This window comes from Muntiacus reevesi, chromosome 1 (assembly GCF_963930625.1).
Source record: "Muntiacus reevesi chromosome 1, mMunRee1.1, whole genome shotgun sequence".
NCBI lineage: Eukaryota > Metazoa > Chordata > Mammalia > Artiodactyla > Cervidae > Muntiacus > Muntiacus reevesi.
Window position 1 is genome coordinate 16103304 of NC_089249.1, and position 17791 is coordinate 16121094.

A 17791-nucleotide genomic window follows, 5' to 3' on the forward strand; every position below is an offset into this window, starting at 1 on the left:
TTTGATTTATTCTGTGATTTTGAACAAAACATTTTATTATGCTTCAATGTTTCCATCTATAAAGATTTAGACACATGTCTCTTGTTTCTTGGGTATAATGAGAATTTTTTACACCAATACTTTAAACTCTTCATAAAAAAATTCTGCAGGCCCTAGAACATGCACTGCCTTAACAGCTTATCAATCTGGCACCAAATGTAGACAATATAAGATTTAACTGCATAGTAATAATAATTTACATAAGACACCTATGCTTAATAGTGTCATTCAAGTTTTGCCTAGGCTAATATCTGCTAAGTTTATCATTCCCTCAGTAGAACATGAAAAAACTACAAGAAGTTTTAGAAAAGCCATCTTGTCAGCTTACATTAAGTAGAATTTAACAGAAAAATTCTAAGTAGAAAACACATAAGAAAAAACAAGTTTACCAGATACAGGTGTGTGTAAATATATGTTTTTAAAAATGCTCTGGCCCCATTCCTAAATCTATTCAGTACAAACAGAATAAAACAAATGAATGCTATAGAGAGGGTGTACACTAGAGGAGACATCAGTACTAAAATCACTGTCACTATCCCATTAAATTAAAGGCACTGTTATCAGGTCTAAATCAGTTTTATCTCCAATGTGGGAAGAAGTTGAATTACTTACCCATTAAAAGTTCTCATTATTTGCTATACTAGAATAATAAAACCAGAGACAATAATGTAAATGAGTCAGCAAGTTACTGACAAAAGAATCTTCCTCCTCAGAAAAACTGGGGGTGTAAGGGTCAGGGATAAGGAGACCTCCTTTTTATTGTACACACGCTTGGGCTCATTTCTGAAATACATGTATACACTACCTCTAAACAAAAACAGTAAAAATAAAAACAGTATAATAAAAAGAAGAATTAACTCCCTCTATGATTCTGACATATTAAATAAATCTGAAAGTTTTCATAAAATATATTTTATATGGGCTATATCAGAATCAAATAATAAGCACTCTAGGTATAGTAATATATATTCATGTATCTGTATTTTATGGCCTTTGTAGAAACCACTGCCTCTCTGTCAAAGTGACAAGACAGGAAGCGTAGCATCTAAATTCAGAAGATAGTCTGATCCAATAATATGCTATTTCAGACAGAAGCAAGCTCAAAATAAAGAACACAAAAGACTCGCTTACTTAAACCATTTTTTTCAAAGCAGGTAAATAAATGTTTTGTTATTTTAAAGGTACTTAAAAATCCTCAAGATTTAATTTACTTATAATACATGGATTTAGATAGCGATGAAGCAGTTATTCACATATACTTTATACATATGAGCTGCTGATCAACTATTACCATTGTTCCTGATATACTTTCTTCTTAGAGCTCTTGCATGTACCTAAGTTAAATTCTGACTAAGCAGCTATAGTAGTAAGAAAACTTAGTAAAATAAATTTTCACTAGCCACAACTGTTGCATTAGTCATGTCCTAAACGTTAAAAATTTCTTTCATGCTGATGAAAAAAGGCAAGGTAGCGTTAATTGAATACCCAGAATTGGGGATATTTCCACTCAGGTAAAGGAACTGTTCTCTTCTGCATTCGAAATAGAAACAATGCTATTACTAAAATTTGATGAATCAAACTGCTGTAAGAAAAAGACAGATATGCATTAGGAATTCTAACTGCAGTAAATAGGAAGGGATGAACTAAGCCAGGAAACTCAGCCTGAGCACTTCCATGAGCTACTTTTATGACCTTAGTCAGCTCATTTAATCTCCTTAGGACTAAATTTCTCATATGGACAAAAGGAAGGAAAATAAGATTAGGAGATCTTTAAGATTCTACCAAGTTAAAAAAATTACAGTTTTGTAGCATGTCAATTGTTATAGTCCTTTGACTCAGAAAGTCTTACAAGAGTTATCCCACAAATGTATTAGCAAATGTGAGCAAAGACATGTATATCTGAACAAGGACATTCACTGACAGCATAACTTGAATTAGCACAAGGCCTGTGGGAAAACAACTAAGTGTTCACTAGAAAGCTAGTGAAAGAAATGATACCCTCAAAAAATAAAAAATAGAACACAGATCATATGCTAATATAATCCAACAACTCTACTCCCAGTATTTATCTGAAGAAAACAAAGACACTAATTCAAAAAGATGTATGTACCTCAATGTTCACATCAGCATTATTTACAATAGCCAATATATGGAAGCAACCTAAGTGCCTGCCAACAGATGAATAACAATTTACACACACACACACACACACACACACACACAGAAATATTACTCAGCCATAAAAAGAAAGAATGAAATCTTGCCATTTGCAATAGCATTGCAAATGGCAAGATCTTGAGGACATTTATGCTAAGTGATAATAACTTTGCATGGGGTATAATCAATAAAAATATTGAATCACTATGTTGTATACCTGAAATATAAATTACAAGTCAATAATAAATTTTTTAAAAAGAAACTATAGCATATCTACACAATGGAATACTACGAAGCCATTTAAAAGACTGAGAAAGTAACATGGAATAATATCCAAAATATATGATTATGTGAATAAAGCACGGCATAGAACGGTATAACAGCATGTTCTCATCTTGGTTTTAAAAACAGAGGATAGTAACACACACATAAACCACACACATATATGTATATAAATACACATACATATATGCATTCTTCTTTATGCAAGGAATATTTCTAACACATACATAAGAAAGTGGTAGTAGCTGTTGCTTCTGAGAGGGGAACTAGCAGTTTAAAGTAGAAGAAAGATTTAACTTTTCAATGTAAATCATTTTTTCCACAGTCTGATTTCACACTGTCTGTGTAACATTTTCATTTAGAAAAAAATCCATATATATTTTATTTAAAAATTTTACATTTCCCATACTAAAATTTAAATTACCCCCCAAAAAGTGTCTTCTCTGACAAAAGACTTTTCTTCTATGCAAAGATTTTTTCAATTACCTTGAAAAGCCGGGGAAACACATCTGCTGGTTGTCCACGAATCACAAATAGACGAGAGTTTAATTTTCGCAGATTGGCATCAAGGTCTTCAAGACATTGAAGTAAAAATCTAGAGAGGAAAATATTATATAAATTCTTCAAAATATATATTTAGAAGATTTAAAGTAATAAAAAGTCATGTTATTCTAAAATCTGAAATGCCATCTCATCACCTTTTTTACCTCTTTATCATCTTCTAATTTCTAGCTGATATATAAATTACTGCTTCCAGAAATCATTCTTATAAGTTTTAAAAATTATGGGACAAAAAAAAAATTATGGGACAAAAAAAAAAATTATGGGACAAGTTTCTCAGTATTTTTAAATGAAGTTCCTAAATTAAATCACTAACTGCCATTAAATAATAGTGACTGTTAGCAAAGTTTAATTTGTAAACATAAAAATCATATAAAGAAATAAAATAATTAAATGAATCGATCACATTGTTTAAACTTGGTGAAATAAATCCAAGTTAATATAGAAAAGCCACCTTGAAAAACCTAGGACATCTTTGGGAAAAAAAGAACACTTTTAACATCGTATTTAATCACTCTGAACAAGTGAACGAGAATGTGAGCCCCTTATTAGGGGATGTTGCAATCATCTAAGAGAGAGAAGGAGTAAAGTCCATTTTCAAATTTCTAATATAAAGAATCTGATAATAAATAGATGTTAAATTATGTGGCATTAACTCTCCAAGTGTAGAGAATACCAAATTAATTTTTTCATAAAAGGTTTCTGAGGAAGGTGGGGCTGTACATTTTTTCCAATGAAATTAGCATCAATAAGTCCTATGCCTAATAGATATCTCGGGAAATTCTGCGGTGGAGGCAGAAGACTGCTTACTTTGCATCTTCCATTGTGAAGAAATGGGGCAGTCCACAAGAGCAAATCCAAAATAGATGTCACCCCTGGAAGGTTCAACCTCCTTTGCCTCATGTTAATTTTCTCTCTAAGATTTCATGTATATTCTCTTCCTCTCAACTCTGCTTCTTTTATGTTTTTCATTTTAAATATCTATCCATCTTTTCCACAGGCCTTGTGATCTTCCAGAATAATGACTATGCCTTACTTTTGAGCAGGAGTGGTTAAAATGAAAAGAAAGGCATATTTCAGAATCGCACTGATCAACATTGTAGCCACTAGGCATGTGTAGCCATTTAAACTAGTTAAAATTAAAATTTCAGTTCCTCAATCTCACTTGCCATACATCAAGGCCTCTCAATAGCCACATGTGTGACTAGTAGTGACCATATTGGACAGCACACGTGAAGAATGCTTCCATTATTACAGAAATTTCTATTGAACAGCACTGTTCTAGAAGATTATTCAGAATAGATCATTTTGTTCTCTTTGCCCATTCCAATCCCATCATTTCACCAAGAAAGCCTTGTTAATTTTCTACAGATGTAGTGATTAAGTGACATCAATATAACTAATCAAATCTGATATTCTTTCCCCTTACGAGTCATCATCTCTATGGGCTTAAGGAGTCAAGAGTGCTATATTCACAAGGGTGTTAAAGACATCCCATCATTTTACCTTAGGAAGTCTAACAGTTGTCCTTCAAGAAATAGGAAATAAACATTTATATACTCACATTTATATTACACCAAACCTTCTTTTTGTCTTGGTTTACAGTCACCTCCCTAATACACCATCCTTAACGCTCAAACTACCACACAATTGCACTCATCTCACATGCTAGCCAAGTAACGTTCAAAATTCTCCAAGCCAGGCTTCAACAGTACATGAACCATGAACTTCCAGATGTTCAAGCTGGATTTAGAAAAGGCAGAGGAACCAGAGATCAAATTGCCAACATCCACTGGATCATCAAAAAAGCGAGACAGTTCCGAGACAAACATCTACTTCTGTTTTATTGACTACGTCAAAGCCTTTGACTGTGTGGATCACAATAAATTGTGGTAAATTCTTAGAGAGATGAGAATACCAGACCACCTGACCCGCCTCCTGAGAAATCTGTACGCAGGTCAAGAAGCAACAGTTAAAACTGGACATGGACCAACAGACTGGTTCCAAATAGGAAAAGGAGTACGTCAAGGCTGTATATTGTCACCTTGCTTATTTAACTTATATGCAGAGTACATTACGAGAAACACTGAGCTGGATGAAGCACAAGCTGGAATCAAGATTGCTGGGAGAAATATCAATAGCCTCAGATATGCAGATGATACCACTCTTATGGCAGAAAGCGAAGAAGAACTAAAGAGCCTCTTGATGAAAGTGAAAGAGGAGAGTGAAAAAGTTGGCTTAAAGCTCACCATTCAGAAAACTAAGATCATGGCATCTGGTTCTATCACTTCATGGCAAACAGATAGGGAAACAATGGCAACAATGAGAGACTTTACTTTTGGGGGGCTCCAAAATCACTGCAGATGGTGACTGCAGCCATGAAATAAAAAGATGCTGGCTCCTTGGAAGAAAAGTTATGACCAACCTAGACAGCATATTAAAAAGCAGAGACATTACTTTGCCAACAAAGGTTTGTCTAGTTGAAGCTATGGTTTTTCCAGTAGTCATGGATGGATGTGAAATTTGGACTATAAAGAAAGTTGAGTGCCAAAGAATTGATACTTTTGAACTGTAGTGTTGGAGAAGACTCTTGAGAGTCCCTTGGACAGCAAGGAGGTCCAACCAGTCCATCCTGAAGGAAATCAGCCCGGAATATTCATTGGAAGGACTGATGCTGAAACTCCAATACTTTGGCCACCTGATGTGAAGAACTGACTCATTTGAAAAGACCTTGATACCGGGAAAGATTGAAGGCAGGAGGAGAAGGGGACATTAGAGAATGAGATGGTTGGATGGCATCACCGACTCAATGGACATGAGTTTGAGTAAGCTCCCGGAGTTGGTGATGGACAGGGAGACCTGGCGCGCTGCAGTCCATGGGGTCGCAAAGAGTCAGACATGACTGAGCAACTGAACTGAACTGATCCCAACCCACCACTACCAATGCATAAATCCTTTGGGGAGAATATTGTTGCTGACTATTGTTGCTAAAACAATATAAGTGCATCTAACTTTTATAAAATTATCCATAACTATGAATAACATGTTTGGTGATAAATGTTTACTGGGAAGCAGATAATTTTCTGTATTTGCTTGGCAAAATAATTTTTAGACCCTGAGGTACTCAGATCAAAAATTAGTAAGTTGAATGAACTAGCAATTTTAAAGTTTTCTTAAATTCAAACAGTACAAAACTAAAATGTCCTGGAAAGATAATCCATGGAAGAGATAATCCTCAAATCTCTTTTGTAGTGTGAGTTTCAGTATCTTCTCTACCACACCAGATAGTAAGTTTTAGAGTTCTCCACATTCTACATTTTGGGTAGAAAGGTTTTCATGTAGTACAAGTAGGTCAATGACAGATAATAAGATGGGAAAAGGCAAAAAAAAGGACCTGATCAATTTATAAAATGAACCAGTAAGCCTCAATTAGTTAATAATTAGCCCTTTATTTTTCCCTTTCTTGTTCACAGTTGAATAAGCATTCTGAACGCTTTTCAATAAACACTCTATGAACCAAACAAACATTGTACAGGATGATGTGGACTAAAGCAATGGAAAAAGTTTTGCAACCAAAATTAACTTTGTTTTGGCGTTTCATAAAACAAAGGAACAGAAATTGTATTCCAGTATACTGTTTTTCTCCAGTAGGTGTTATTGATGGCTCTTTTCTTCCATAGTATGTTTTCCTTCCATGGCTATTATTGTTTATATCACTGTAATTTAACATAAAAATTGCAGAGATACAGTAGATTCAAATATGTATTTCAGAAAATAATTGTGAAGGAAAGAAAAAGAGCAGTGAGGAGAACACATGGTGCTGCTTTTCTCTGTTATAAGCCTTTCTATGCTATGACTTTTAAAACTACTGCATATATTATTTTGATAAAATAAAATTTACTTTGCATACATCTACTTGTTACATGTGTATAAGAAAATAACTGCAACGATAGTCATCATCCTATTAATTATAGCTACCCTGAGGACCAAAGAATTCATGTTTTCAAACTGTGGTGTTGGAGAAGACTCTTGAGAGTCCCTTGGACTGCAGGAGATCAAACTAGTCAATCCTAAAGGAAATCAACCCTGAATACTCATTGGAAGGACTTATGTTGAAGCTGAAGCTCCAATATTTTGGTCACCTGATGCTAAGAGGCTACTCATTAGAAAACACCCTGATGCTGGGAAAGAGTGAAGGCAGAAGAAGGGTATGACAGAGGATGAGATGGTTGGATGCATCACTGACTCAACGGACATGAGTTTGAGCAAACTTTGGGAGATGGTGAAGGACAGGAAACCCTCAAAAGTTGCATCCATAGGGTCACAAAGAGTCGGACACAATTGAGCAACTGAACAACTATTAGGAAGAGGAAGTTTGGGGTGGGGGTAAAGAGAGAACATACTTTTTTAAACTTCATAAAAGGTATAAAATCGATAATTAGCATATATTCCTTCAAAGTAGAACAAAACTGAAAAATATTATATATGATGGAAACCTGGTTTAACACATAATGCCTGTTCAAAGCAACAGGCATACTTCTATGGCATCAATTTTCACAGTTTATGGTATCTCATTGCATAGATGTCCCATAATTTAATAATTAATAGCAACAAATCACTATCCCTCAACCAATCCTGGAAAGTTCTAATTTCCTCATGTGTTAAACTGGGATGGTAATAGGGCACATATCATAGTATTGTTGTGAGAATTAAATAAGTTAATGTGCGTGAAGCTCTTAAAACAGTGCCTGATCCACGGTAGGCATGATTATATGTCTCATCATTCCTACAATAATTTTAGTCCCCTCCTTCCTACAATAATTCTACTTCTTGTTATCTCATGCTAGTATTATTTGCTCAATGCCTTAACATAGTTCTGCCTACCAATACCAAATTTTCCTGAGGCACACTTTCCTGTAAAAAGGTCTTCAAAGGTTCATTCACCTATAGAATAAAGAACAAATTATTTTGTTTGACTAACTTAGGATTCCAGGTTCATTTTTCTGCCACTCCTCTTTCCCTTCTGCCAAACCAAACTACTTCCCCCCCCACACATTCAATCTCCTGGAATTTGCTCCATGCTCTTCCTTTGGCCTGGAGCACCTTTCTAATTCCCATGTCTATTTTCTGCTAATTTTCAGTCTTCCATATGAAAGTAATTTCTCCATCCCGTATACTGTCAAGGGACATAATGTACCTCATCATAGAGAAACTTTCAGATTGTATGCTACATGATAGCTATCATATAGATCACCTTCTCCTCCTGAAGGATTTCAAATTAAGTATCTGTGTCTCATGCCTAACTACACAGTTAACTTAATCTGTGTTTTGATTTCTGCCTTTGGCAAACAAATTTCAATATGTGCCTTATACAGTTTGCTGAAAAGATCAGAAATAGGAGGAAATGATCTATAGAAATGTCTGTAACATCTGTTGAAAGGATTTGTTCTTGTTCATTTTCTAAGTCACATCCAACTCTGTGACCTCATGGACAGTAGCATGCAAGGCTCTTCAGTCCACTATATCCTGGAGTTTGACCAAATTCATGAAAGGATTAGAAAAAGTATAAAATCACTAATACTTGGTAGATATTCATTAAACAGAAGTTACAATTATTCTCCCTTGGGAAAAATTTATAGTTTTGAAAAAATAACATGTATTTTTATATATAAATAACTGGGCATGACAATAGAAGACAATGAATTAGTTGGATGCCTACAACTATATACATAATCACCTCGACTCTTAACCTTCCCTGAATGTGACTTTGAACAAAGGTTTGATGAAAATCTTTTCCACAAGGCAAGCAAATGTGAATATGAATATATATACATACAGATACAGTGCAATTAAGACCCTGAACCAACTACTCTCTAAGCATATAATTCTTCCTTGATAACACCAAAAAATCTCCAACACACTAAGTTCAAAGTATCAACTCATTGACAGGTAAGATTTCTTTTTAGTACTGAAGGAATAATGTTACTTCAAAGAGTACTATATATATAAAGTCTAATCTTTCATCCTTGACCCTCATCAGGGAAGAGAGTGAGTTCTGCTAGAGTTCAGATTCAATGTGTTCCAGATCCTATCAATTTCAACCTTTATATATTACAAATGTATGTACCTAAGTACAGGAATCCTGCGCTGAATGGACTGATTTAATACACTGAAATTATACACGACTTGTAGGATTTCAGATCCTGGATCAGGGATTGAACTTGGGCCATGATAGTGAAAGCCTGGACTCCTAACCACCAGGCCAACAGGGAACTCCCCATAAGGTACAGTTTAAATAGGAACATATTTTCAGGCCTTATTCAATTTGGCATGTTTACTGTTTTCTTGAAACCATATTCATTTGAAGGCTCAGTTAATAATGCTATTAACTACCGATACAGGCACTGGGTTGATTTTTAAACAGGACAAATGTTAGTAAAACTCACTACACCCTTTTGCATAATTGTACTGCCTAACAGAAGAATAGTTCTGTTGATATTTAATTATTGAATACAATATGAATTGCAGCACTTCACAATAAATTGAAGTGATGTTAGGTTAAGAAAATATATTTCTTCACTTTAAATATTTTAAGGATTTTTTAAAAACCTCCAGTGATCACTACCTTATTGCTATTAGAAAAAATTACATGTGGTGAGTTTCCTTATACCGGTTCCAAAAGATGATTTCAACATGAATCAACAGAAATAGTTTCTTAAAGTAGGTCATTGCTATAGCAACCAGTGGGCAGTTTGGTATACTCCCCATAACAATGACCTACTTTCCAGCCTGTGCTAGAACAGCTTTATATAACTTGAATTTCTAGTTCTGTCTATAAAATAGCCTAAAAAAGGCAATAGTAAGATATAACATAATCCCATTCCTGCTAAAAACAAGGCATTATGAATTAACATGTACCATACCAAAATAAAGCCATCTGGTTCTGTACTTTGGTTTATAAAACATATCTTTTCACATGCTCAACGATGAAAACTACACTTTGAATATCTCAACCAAAACAATTCACTGCTGACCCTAGAGAAATGATTTACAGAATATAAATTAAGATCATTAAAACCACATGCAAAGTATCTTCTCTTTCTACTCTTCCTCCTCATGAAACAACAGTTAGATTTTTAAAAATAAAAAGTCTGGATATGTTAACTATAATAAAAGAAAAAATGGAGAGTCTCAGTCATTAAGCAGTCTATGGTGTTTCATTAGAAATTCAAAAATTATCAATATAAATAGTAATTTGTCTCTCCATAAATTGACTAAAGTTTACATATGCTTTTTTTCTGGTTTGTGACAAAATTTTAGTGTTCTTATCTAACTTAACTCAAATTATCAGAGTATTTGTGATATATACTTTCCCTGAAGAAAATAGTTTAATATTGAAAAAGGATTAAACATATACTTTAAAAGCAAATTTCATATTTTTCCAGGCTGTAATGGTTCGTAAGTCCATGGTCTGATACCATGACACAATGTCACTTTTTATAACAAATATTTTTCACTGCCTCTTTTAAATTCTGAAATTCATAGATAATAACATCCTTATATACAATTTAAAAGCATTAATATACTGCTCCAATGTAACACATGAAGGAAGTTTAAGGAAAGTCATGTATATTTTAAACAGAAGTAACATTTACTTCCCATAAGTACATATCTGGGGATGAAACAAAAAGACAGTGAATTAACTGGATGCCTACATACAGAATCATTTAAAATTCAACAGCTACAAAAACAGAATGACACAGCTGTATTACTGGTGACTAAAATACCATGAATAGTACTGCCTTTGGTAGCATGCTTTTCTGTAATGTTAAGCAAGCTTTAGTAAAGTTCTTGACAAAGTTCAGTCTTCCCTGATTCACATGGGTGATAAATATATTTTAGGAGCACTCAATGTATATTAAAATTGTATAAAAAATAACTAAGGTTTACACATAAAAATGAATTTAGGCTCTAGATTTTGAAGATCATGAATAAGTTTTTCACTTATATGAAACATCTAGTAGACTATTTGAAAGTTATGTGGGACTCAGAACAACTATTTATTTTGAGAGATTGTCCTGAGCATTCCAAGAAGTGTTCCATTCTTGGCCTCTCCTCATTAATTCTACTAGGACCTTGCAAACACTGTGATCCCCCAAAATGCTCCAACAAACTCCTAAAAGATCTTCTAAGCAGTGACATAATTAATTATTCACATAATTTTATTGATTTGAGGAACACATGATAAATGATATGAAATGCCAACACTTATGGGGCTAAAAATCTAGAAAAGAAACCTGAAAATGTACACAATACATATGAATATAACAGAACCTGTTATGGTATAATGCAATATTATGAGAGACACATATGAATATCATTAATTTGCTTTGAAAAATCAGGAGGGAGAAATCACTTCTGGATTTTTTTTTTTTTTTTGAGATGGGGAGAAATTGAGGCAAAAAATTCCAAGGTGATGGTAGAAAGAGGCCTTGCAGTATCAATTTGATTGTAATAGATGAAGACAGGAAGGAAGAATTGGCTACAGAATTGTAACCTTCTTAAAGACCAGGACTAGGCCTTTCTTATCAGTTTTAATTAGTCAGAGAAGGTCCCAAGGCCAAGCCAAACTTCAAGAAGATAGAAGCATAAATTTTCTGTAAGTTAACAATAGTATCTACCACAGCATTCAAACCAACACTGATATATATGTATTCATATTTTTTAATGAAGGGTATATTATAGCCACACAGAAGAAATCAAACTGTGTATGGGGGCAGAGGAAAGGAGACAGGAGACATGAGCAAGAAAACATTCAAAGAGAGTTTGGAATCAATAGGTGTTGATCATGAGGATCAAGTAGCAAAGGGCATTCAAAGCAGAGAAAACAGTATCCTTAAGTCAAGAACTTCAAAAGAGGACTTACCTGGTAGTCCAGTGGCTAAGATTCTATGTTCCCAATGCAAGGAACCTGGGTTACATCTCTGGTTGGGGAACTATATCCCACATGCAGCAACTAAGACCCAGTACAGCCAAATAAATAAATAAATATTAAAAAGAAAGAAAGAAATTCAAAAGAACTGTGTGTGTTTGGGTGAGGGATGGATGGGTAGTGAGCAACTGGGAGAATGTATCATACTTTCTAACACTAAACTATTTCCCCCCAACACAAGTGTTAACATTTCAAAAAATATTCAAAATCAATGTCAAAAGAAACCTACAAATTTCTGTTGTTGACAGGACACTGGATTAAGATACTCACTAACAACAAGTTAACAAAAATAAATAAATAAGTAAAACTTTTAAACATAATTCACTGGACTGCCCCAAAAAGTAAGGAGTCATAAAGAGGATAAGCAGAGTGCTAAGGACAGCTTTAACCTTGAGGATTTCTACAGATTCCTGGAAACCTTGAACATAATCCAGGTTGAGGAGGACAGGAGATAAAGCCCAGGCCCATTCAACTGAAAAAACTAACAAAAGACCCTCAGTATTATGCCTGAGCTTTAAAGAGCTCCATGCACAGCTCAACTATGCATTAGATATAAACCTTAATAAGGCAGACTAGGACAGGGAGGAAACTTGCTGGTCTCTACTCAGTTAGAGTTGAAAGAAAATAAAATCTCCCATTCCTGAATGGAAAGGTTAAACATAGTGACTTTACAGTGGAGAAAACTGGCAAACACTTCCTTAACCATATGATCAGAGCAAACATCACCAGTGATAAGTCAGTCAGGTATTAGGTACATCTTTTTTTTTTTTTTTAGGTACATCTTTTTATTTATTTATTTATTTTTTAGGTACATCTTGACCTAATACGATGAGATATTTTTTTTGTGATATTTTTCACAAAGCAATAATCCCACTCTAAAGAAGAGAAAAAATCAGACAAAACTAAACTGACGCTGGCTATTCTATAAGACAGATGACTAAATCAAAAATGTCATAAAAAGCAAGGGATGCCTGAGGAACTGGCACAGAACAGAGGAGCCTAAGTGCAATGTGGTATTTTGGATGGAATCCTGGAACAGAAAAAGAACATTAGAGGAAATATGAATATAGTCCAGAATTTAGCTAGTGCTATGATTTGTTAGTTTTGACAAAAATGTGGTGTTAATGTTAAGATGTTAATATCGGGGAAAACTGGGTACAGAGTAATCAGGAACTCTCTATATTATATTTTCACATTTTCTACAAACCTAAAATTATTTATTTTGTTTAAAAATTCTAGTGCATCCCCCCCAAAGCATAATCTCAATGCAAATTCATGGAATTTAAATGGTACCAAATACCTCAAGCATATCATTGCATTTAATGTGGTCCCAGGTTGGTTATGATCTGAGATAATTGCTAAAACAAAGTATAAATACTCTTTGGATTCTCAACTTCAACCAACACTTCATTTTCTACAGAAAAAGTTCTACCAAAAATCAATCAACCCACCAACCAACAAATCAATCATAAAATACATAAGGAAACAAGAATTTATTCTACAAGTTGCAGAATGAGAGGCCTAAAATTTACTGAGAATTTTCCAGAACCACCAAAAGATAGCAATTCAAGAAGTTCATGAATCTCATGCAGGGTAAAAAGAGAGGGATGTGGAGCTGGAGATGGGAGGTGTGATGGAAAGAAGGGAAAATAAAAATAGAAAAAAGAACAGATAAAAATGAGCAGAAATACACAGATGTGGAGGTGAGACATGGGGAGAAAGATCCACATCTAGATATATCATATTGAAACTACACAAAACAAAAGAAAAAGACATAAGACATAAGGCAGTCAGAGAACACTATACCCAATAAACAGAGAACATTTATTCAAGTATAAATGGAATACTCATGAAAATTGACCTGTACTAGGTCATAACACTATCAACAAATTTAAAGGAACTGGTATCTAGCATACATTCTGAAATTAAAAAACACTTCTTCAAACAATTTATAGGACAAAGAGCATCACAATGGATTTCAGGAAAAACCTAGAACTGACTGATAATGAGGAAAATATATCGAAAATGTACAGAATACAAAACAATAAAAAAAATGGTATATAAAGGCTTAAATGCTTACATTAGAAAAAGACTTTATTGAGTTAGGAAAACAGCAGAATAAATAAGTCCTAAAAAATATTAACATAAAGAAGGAAATGATCTCTTTCCAGCCAGCACTGAGCAACAGGCATTTTTCTGGACAACTGGCACAAGCGCCACAAGACCAGGAGCAAGAAAGCCCTACCATAGGAAGCAGAAGTATGAGCTGAGAATCCCCGCTGCCAACACTAAGACTGATGCTGGCCTCTAACACACAGTCCATGTTCAGGGAGGCAACAAGAAATACCATATCTTGAGGCTGGACATGGGGAAATTTTACTGAGGCTTGGAGTGTTATATGTGCAAACGAGGATTAAAGATGTTCACAGTGCATCCAACGATGAACACCCCCAAAATCTGATTTCTGGGGATAAGATTTCTCAGGATAGCTCTAAAGAGCCAACACAGCTTGGTAGGGACTGTACTCCAAAACAGGCAGGAGATAAATCTTCTGATCCCTGAACAAGGAAGGACTTGAGCCATCCTGGCAATGGGAATTTCCCTGGTGGCTTGGAGGTTAAAGTGTCTGCCCGCAATGAGGGAGACCTGGGTTTGATCCCGGGTCGGGAAGATCCCTTGGAGAAGGAAATGGCAACCCACTCCAGTATTCTTGGCTGGAGAATCCCATGGATGGAGGGGCGTGATGGGCTACAGTCCATGGAGTCACAAAGAGTCGGACACGACTGAGCACACACACACTTTCACTTTTCACAGTGCATCCAACAATGAGCTGGTCAGTAACAAGACCCTAGTGAAGAACTGCATCTTGCTCACTGACAGCACACTATTCTGACAGAAGTAGGGGTCCCACTATGCACTGCCTCTGGGCTGCAAGAATAGAGCCAAGCTGACTCTCAAGGAAGAAGGGATTTTAAACAACAACAATAAAAAATGATTTAAGAAAATTCAGAAGAAATATGATGAAAAGAAGAATGCCCAAATCAGCAGTCTTCTGGAGGAGCAGTTCCAGGAAGGAAAGCTTCTTGCATGCAGTTTCAAGACCAGGCCAGTGTGGCCAAGCAGATGACTATGTGCTAAACAGCAAGGAGCTGAACTTCCATCTGAGGAAAATCAAGGCCTGGAAAGGCAAACAAATCCTCCTCCCTCATACCTTAGCTCAAGTAATAAAGGTGTTTATTGTTCTAAAACAGAAGAAAAAGGAAAGAAGGAAATGATCAAAGAAAAACGAAAAGCAGGAATTAGTGAAAAGACAATATATATATAACAGAAACAAGCCAAAATTTATTGCTTGAAGAAACAATATTATAAATATCTGACAAGGTAAATGAAGGGAAAAATTGAGAGAAGGCGAAATAAACAATATTAAGAATAAAAAAGAAGAGGGACTTACCTGGTGACCCAGTGGTTAAGACTGCACTCCCAATTCAGGGACCACAGGTTAAAAAAAAATTAAAATGAGGATATAATCTCAAATACTGCAGGGGTTAAGTGGAAAATGAGACAGTATGAACAATTTTAAGGAAATAAATTTGAAAACTTTGATAAGGTGGATAAATTCCTTATCAAAAGTTACTCAGGAAGAAATTTAAAACTCACCAGAACAGACTCAAGAGCAAAAAAAGAACATGAAATGATCTCACAGCTATTAAAGAGATTGAATTCATGGTTAAAAATCTTACATGGAAATCATAAGAGTGAGTCAGTTATACAGATGAATTGTACCAAACATTCATAAAACAGACAGTTTTAATTTTATAGAAGATTCTAACCTCATACTGAGTATAGACAAAAAGGAACACTCCTCAACTGACTTTATGAGATGTTATTACCTGGATGTCAAAATCAGAACAGATGCAGAAAGAGTAACTATTAAAATTCAATTTCCATTTTGCCTCAACAAACCAGGACTAGAAGGCAACCTCCTTAATGGTGAAAAGGGCATTTACAAAAAGTATAGAAAACATTCTATTTAATGGCAAAATGTTTGAAGTATTTCTTTCAGGACTAGGAAGAAGACAAGGATGCCTGCCACTGTTTCTATTTAACTTGGTACTAGCAGGAATAACAAATATAGTAATAAGATCAAGAGATAAAAGAAAATGAAGAAACAAAAGCACAGTTATTTACAGATGGCATGAGAGTTGACACTATCAATATACAGAAAATTATTAAAATTAATACTTAAGAGTTTAAATGGGTCAGGATCACTCAATCTCTGGAATCAATTTATACTAATACAACCTATGTAACTTAAGCCTCCCTGATCTCAAAAATCACACAAAGCTATTTATAATCTAGAACTCTTACTCCTTGTCTATTTTTAGAAACCACAGCATTATGACTCTACCAGGTTAGGCCAAAATCAAGTATAAGATGTACTTCTAGGCTTTAAAGGATTTACATACAACTAAATAAAATCTAACACGTGTTCTAAAGCATGCTTTTCCAGATCTACGTGTAATGCGTCTCAGTAGTCTGTCTTGTTTGAAATTTCTCTCTCTCCGAAAAAGACTAGTTACATGTAAATTATATCTCAATAAAGCTGGGGAAAAAAGATATAATAAGATTTTTATTTTTGTCTGCGGAAAATAAGGTTCGTGGTTACCAGAGAGGACAGAGCACAAAAAAGGCAAACGGGGTCAACTGTATGGTGACTGTTTTAGTGATAAGCATGCTACAGTATACACATAAACTGAATCATAACATACAAATGAAACTTCTGTGTTATAAACCAGTTTACCTCAATAATAATTTTAAAAGATAGGAATCCTTTAAAAGGTTTTGTGCAAAGATTGGGACACAATATGATAACTTCTAGAATAATCTCTTGGACTGATGGGTGGAAAATGAGTATCAGCAAAGGGTAGAAATAGGATAACTACTGAGGAGACTACTATACTATTCTAGAGAAGAGATGATGGTGCCGTGAATAGGAGTGGTAATAGTGAAAATGGTAAGAGCAGCTGGCATCTGGGTAGATATTCAAGAAGTAATGCAAAGGAAGTGGGATTGTTAAATCTGGAATCTAAGACAGAAGTGTGATTGCAAGGTACAATACTGTAATTCATCAGCACATATATGGCAGTCATAAGGAGAAAGAAAAAGAAATGATGGAAGAAAAGGACCTTCACTTTGAATGGACAGAAGGAATGACAGGACAGAAAGAAGGCTGGAGGGACAGAAGAAAAAGAAGAGAAAGGATGGAATGAGGTCTGGATATACAGAAGCAGAGGATAAATATGTGTATTTCTAGAAGGAAATATGGGAAGGAAGACTGATGGAAGAAAGGGAGGGAGAGAAGACAGATAAATGGGATAAAGATGTAATAACATAGAAGAGAAGTAAGGATACATGACAGAAAGAAGCAAGAGTATATGGGACAGAGAAGTAAAGACTGACGGGATAAAGAAGAAAGAATCAACAAAGGAGGATAGAGAAGAGGGTGAGATGGTAAAGGGTTAAAAAAAAGGGAGAAAAGATAACATGGAAATCAAACTGAAATTTGAGAATCCTAAGTCTGATGCAATTCTCAGGAACAAAAGGGGTTACTTTTATGTAATTACTAATAAAAGTGAGTTATGAATCAGTCATAGACCTCAACCACATCCCATTAATTTCATGGTTGAAAATAAGAAACATCTCATCTTTATAGATGTTATATAACTACTTACAGAAGTTGTTCTATGCTTAGAGAGAGAA

At 34.8% G+C, this 17791-nt stretch overlaps 1 protein-coding gene and 1 pseudogene across 3 annotated transcripts in view; one reads left to right on the plus strand and one right to left on the minus strand.

The window, feature by feature from the left end:
- The window catches only part of CRY1 (cryptochrome circadian regulator 1), an 87255-nt gene that overhangs the window by 27177 nt on the left and 42287 nt on the right, over positions 1 to 17791 (minus strand). For all 3 annotated transcript variants that reach the window (XM_065938443.1, XM_065938453.1, XM_065938435.1), the window contains exon 2: positions 2965 to 3073. In XM_065938443.1, coding sequence (XP_065794515.1) covers positions 2965 to 3073 — 109 coding nt within the window. The remainder of the gene's footprint in view (positions 1 to 2964; positions 3074 to 17791) is intronic.
- LOC136176561 (small ribosomal subunit protein eS8-like) lies at positions 11839 to 15306 on the plus strand (annotated as a pseudogene).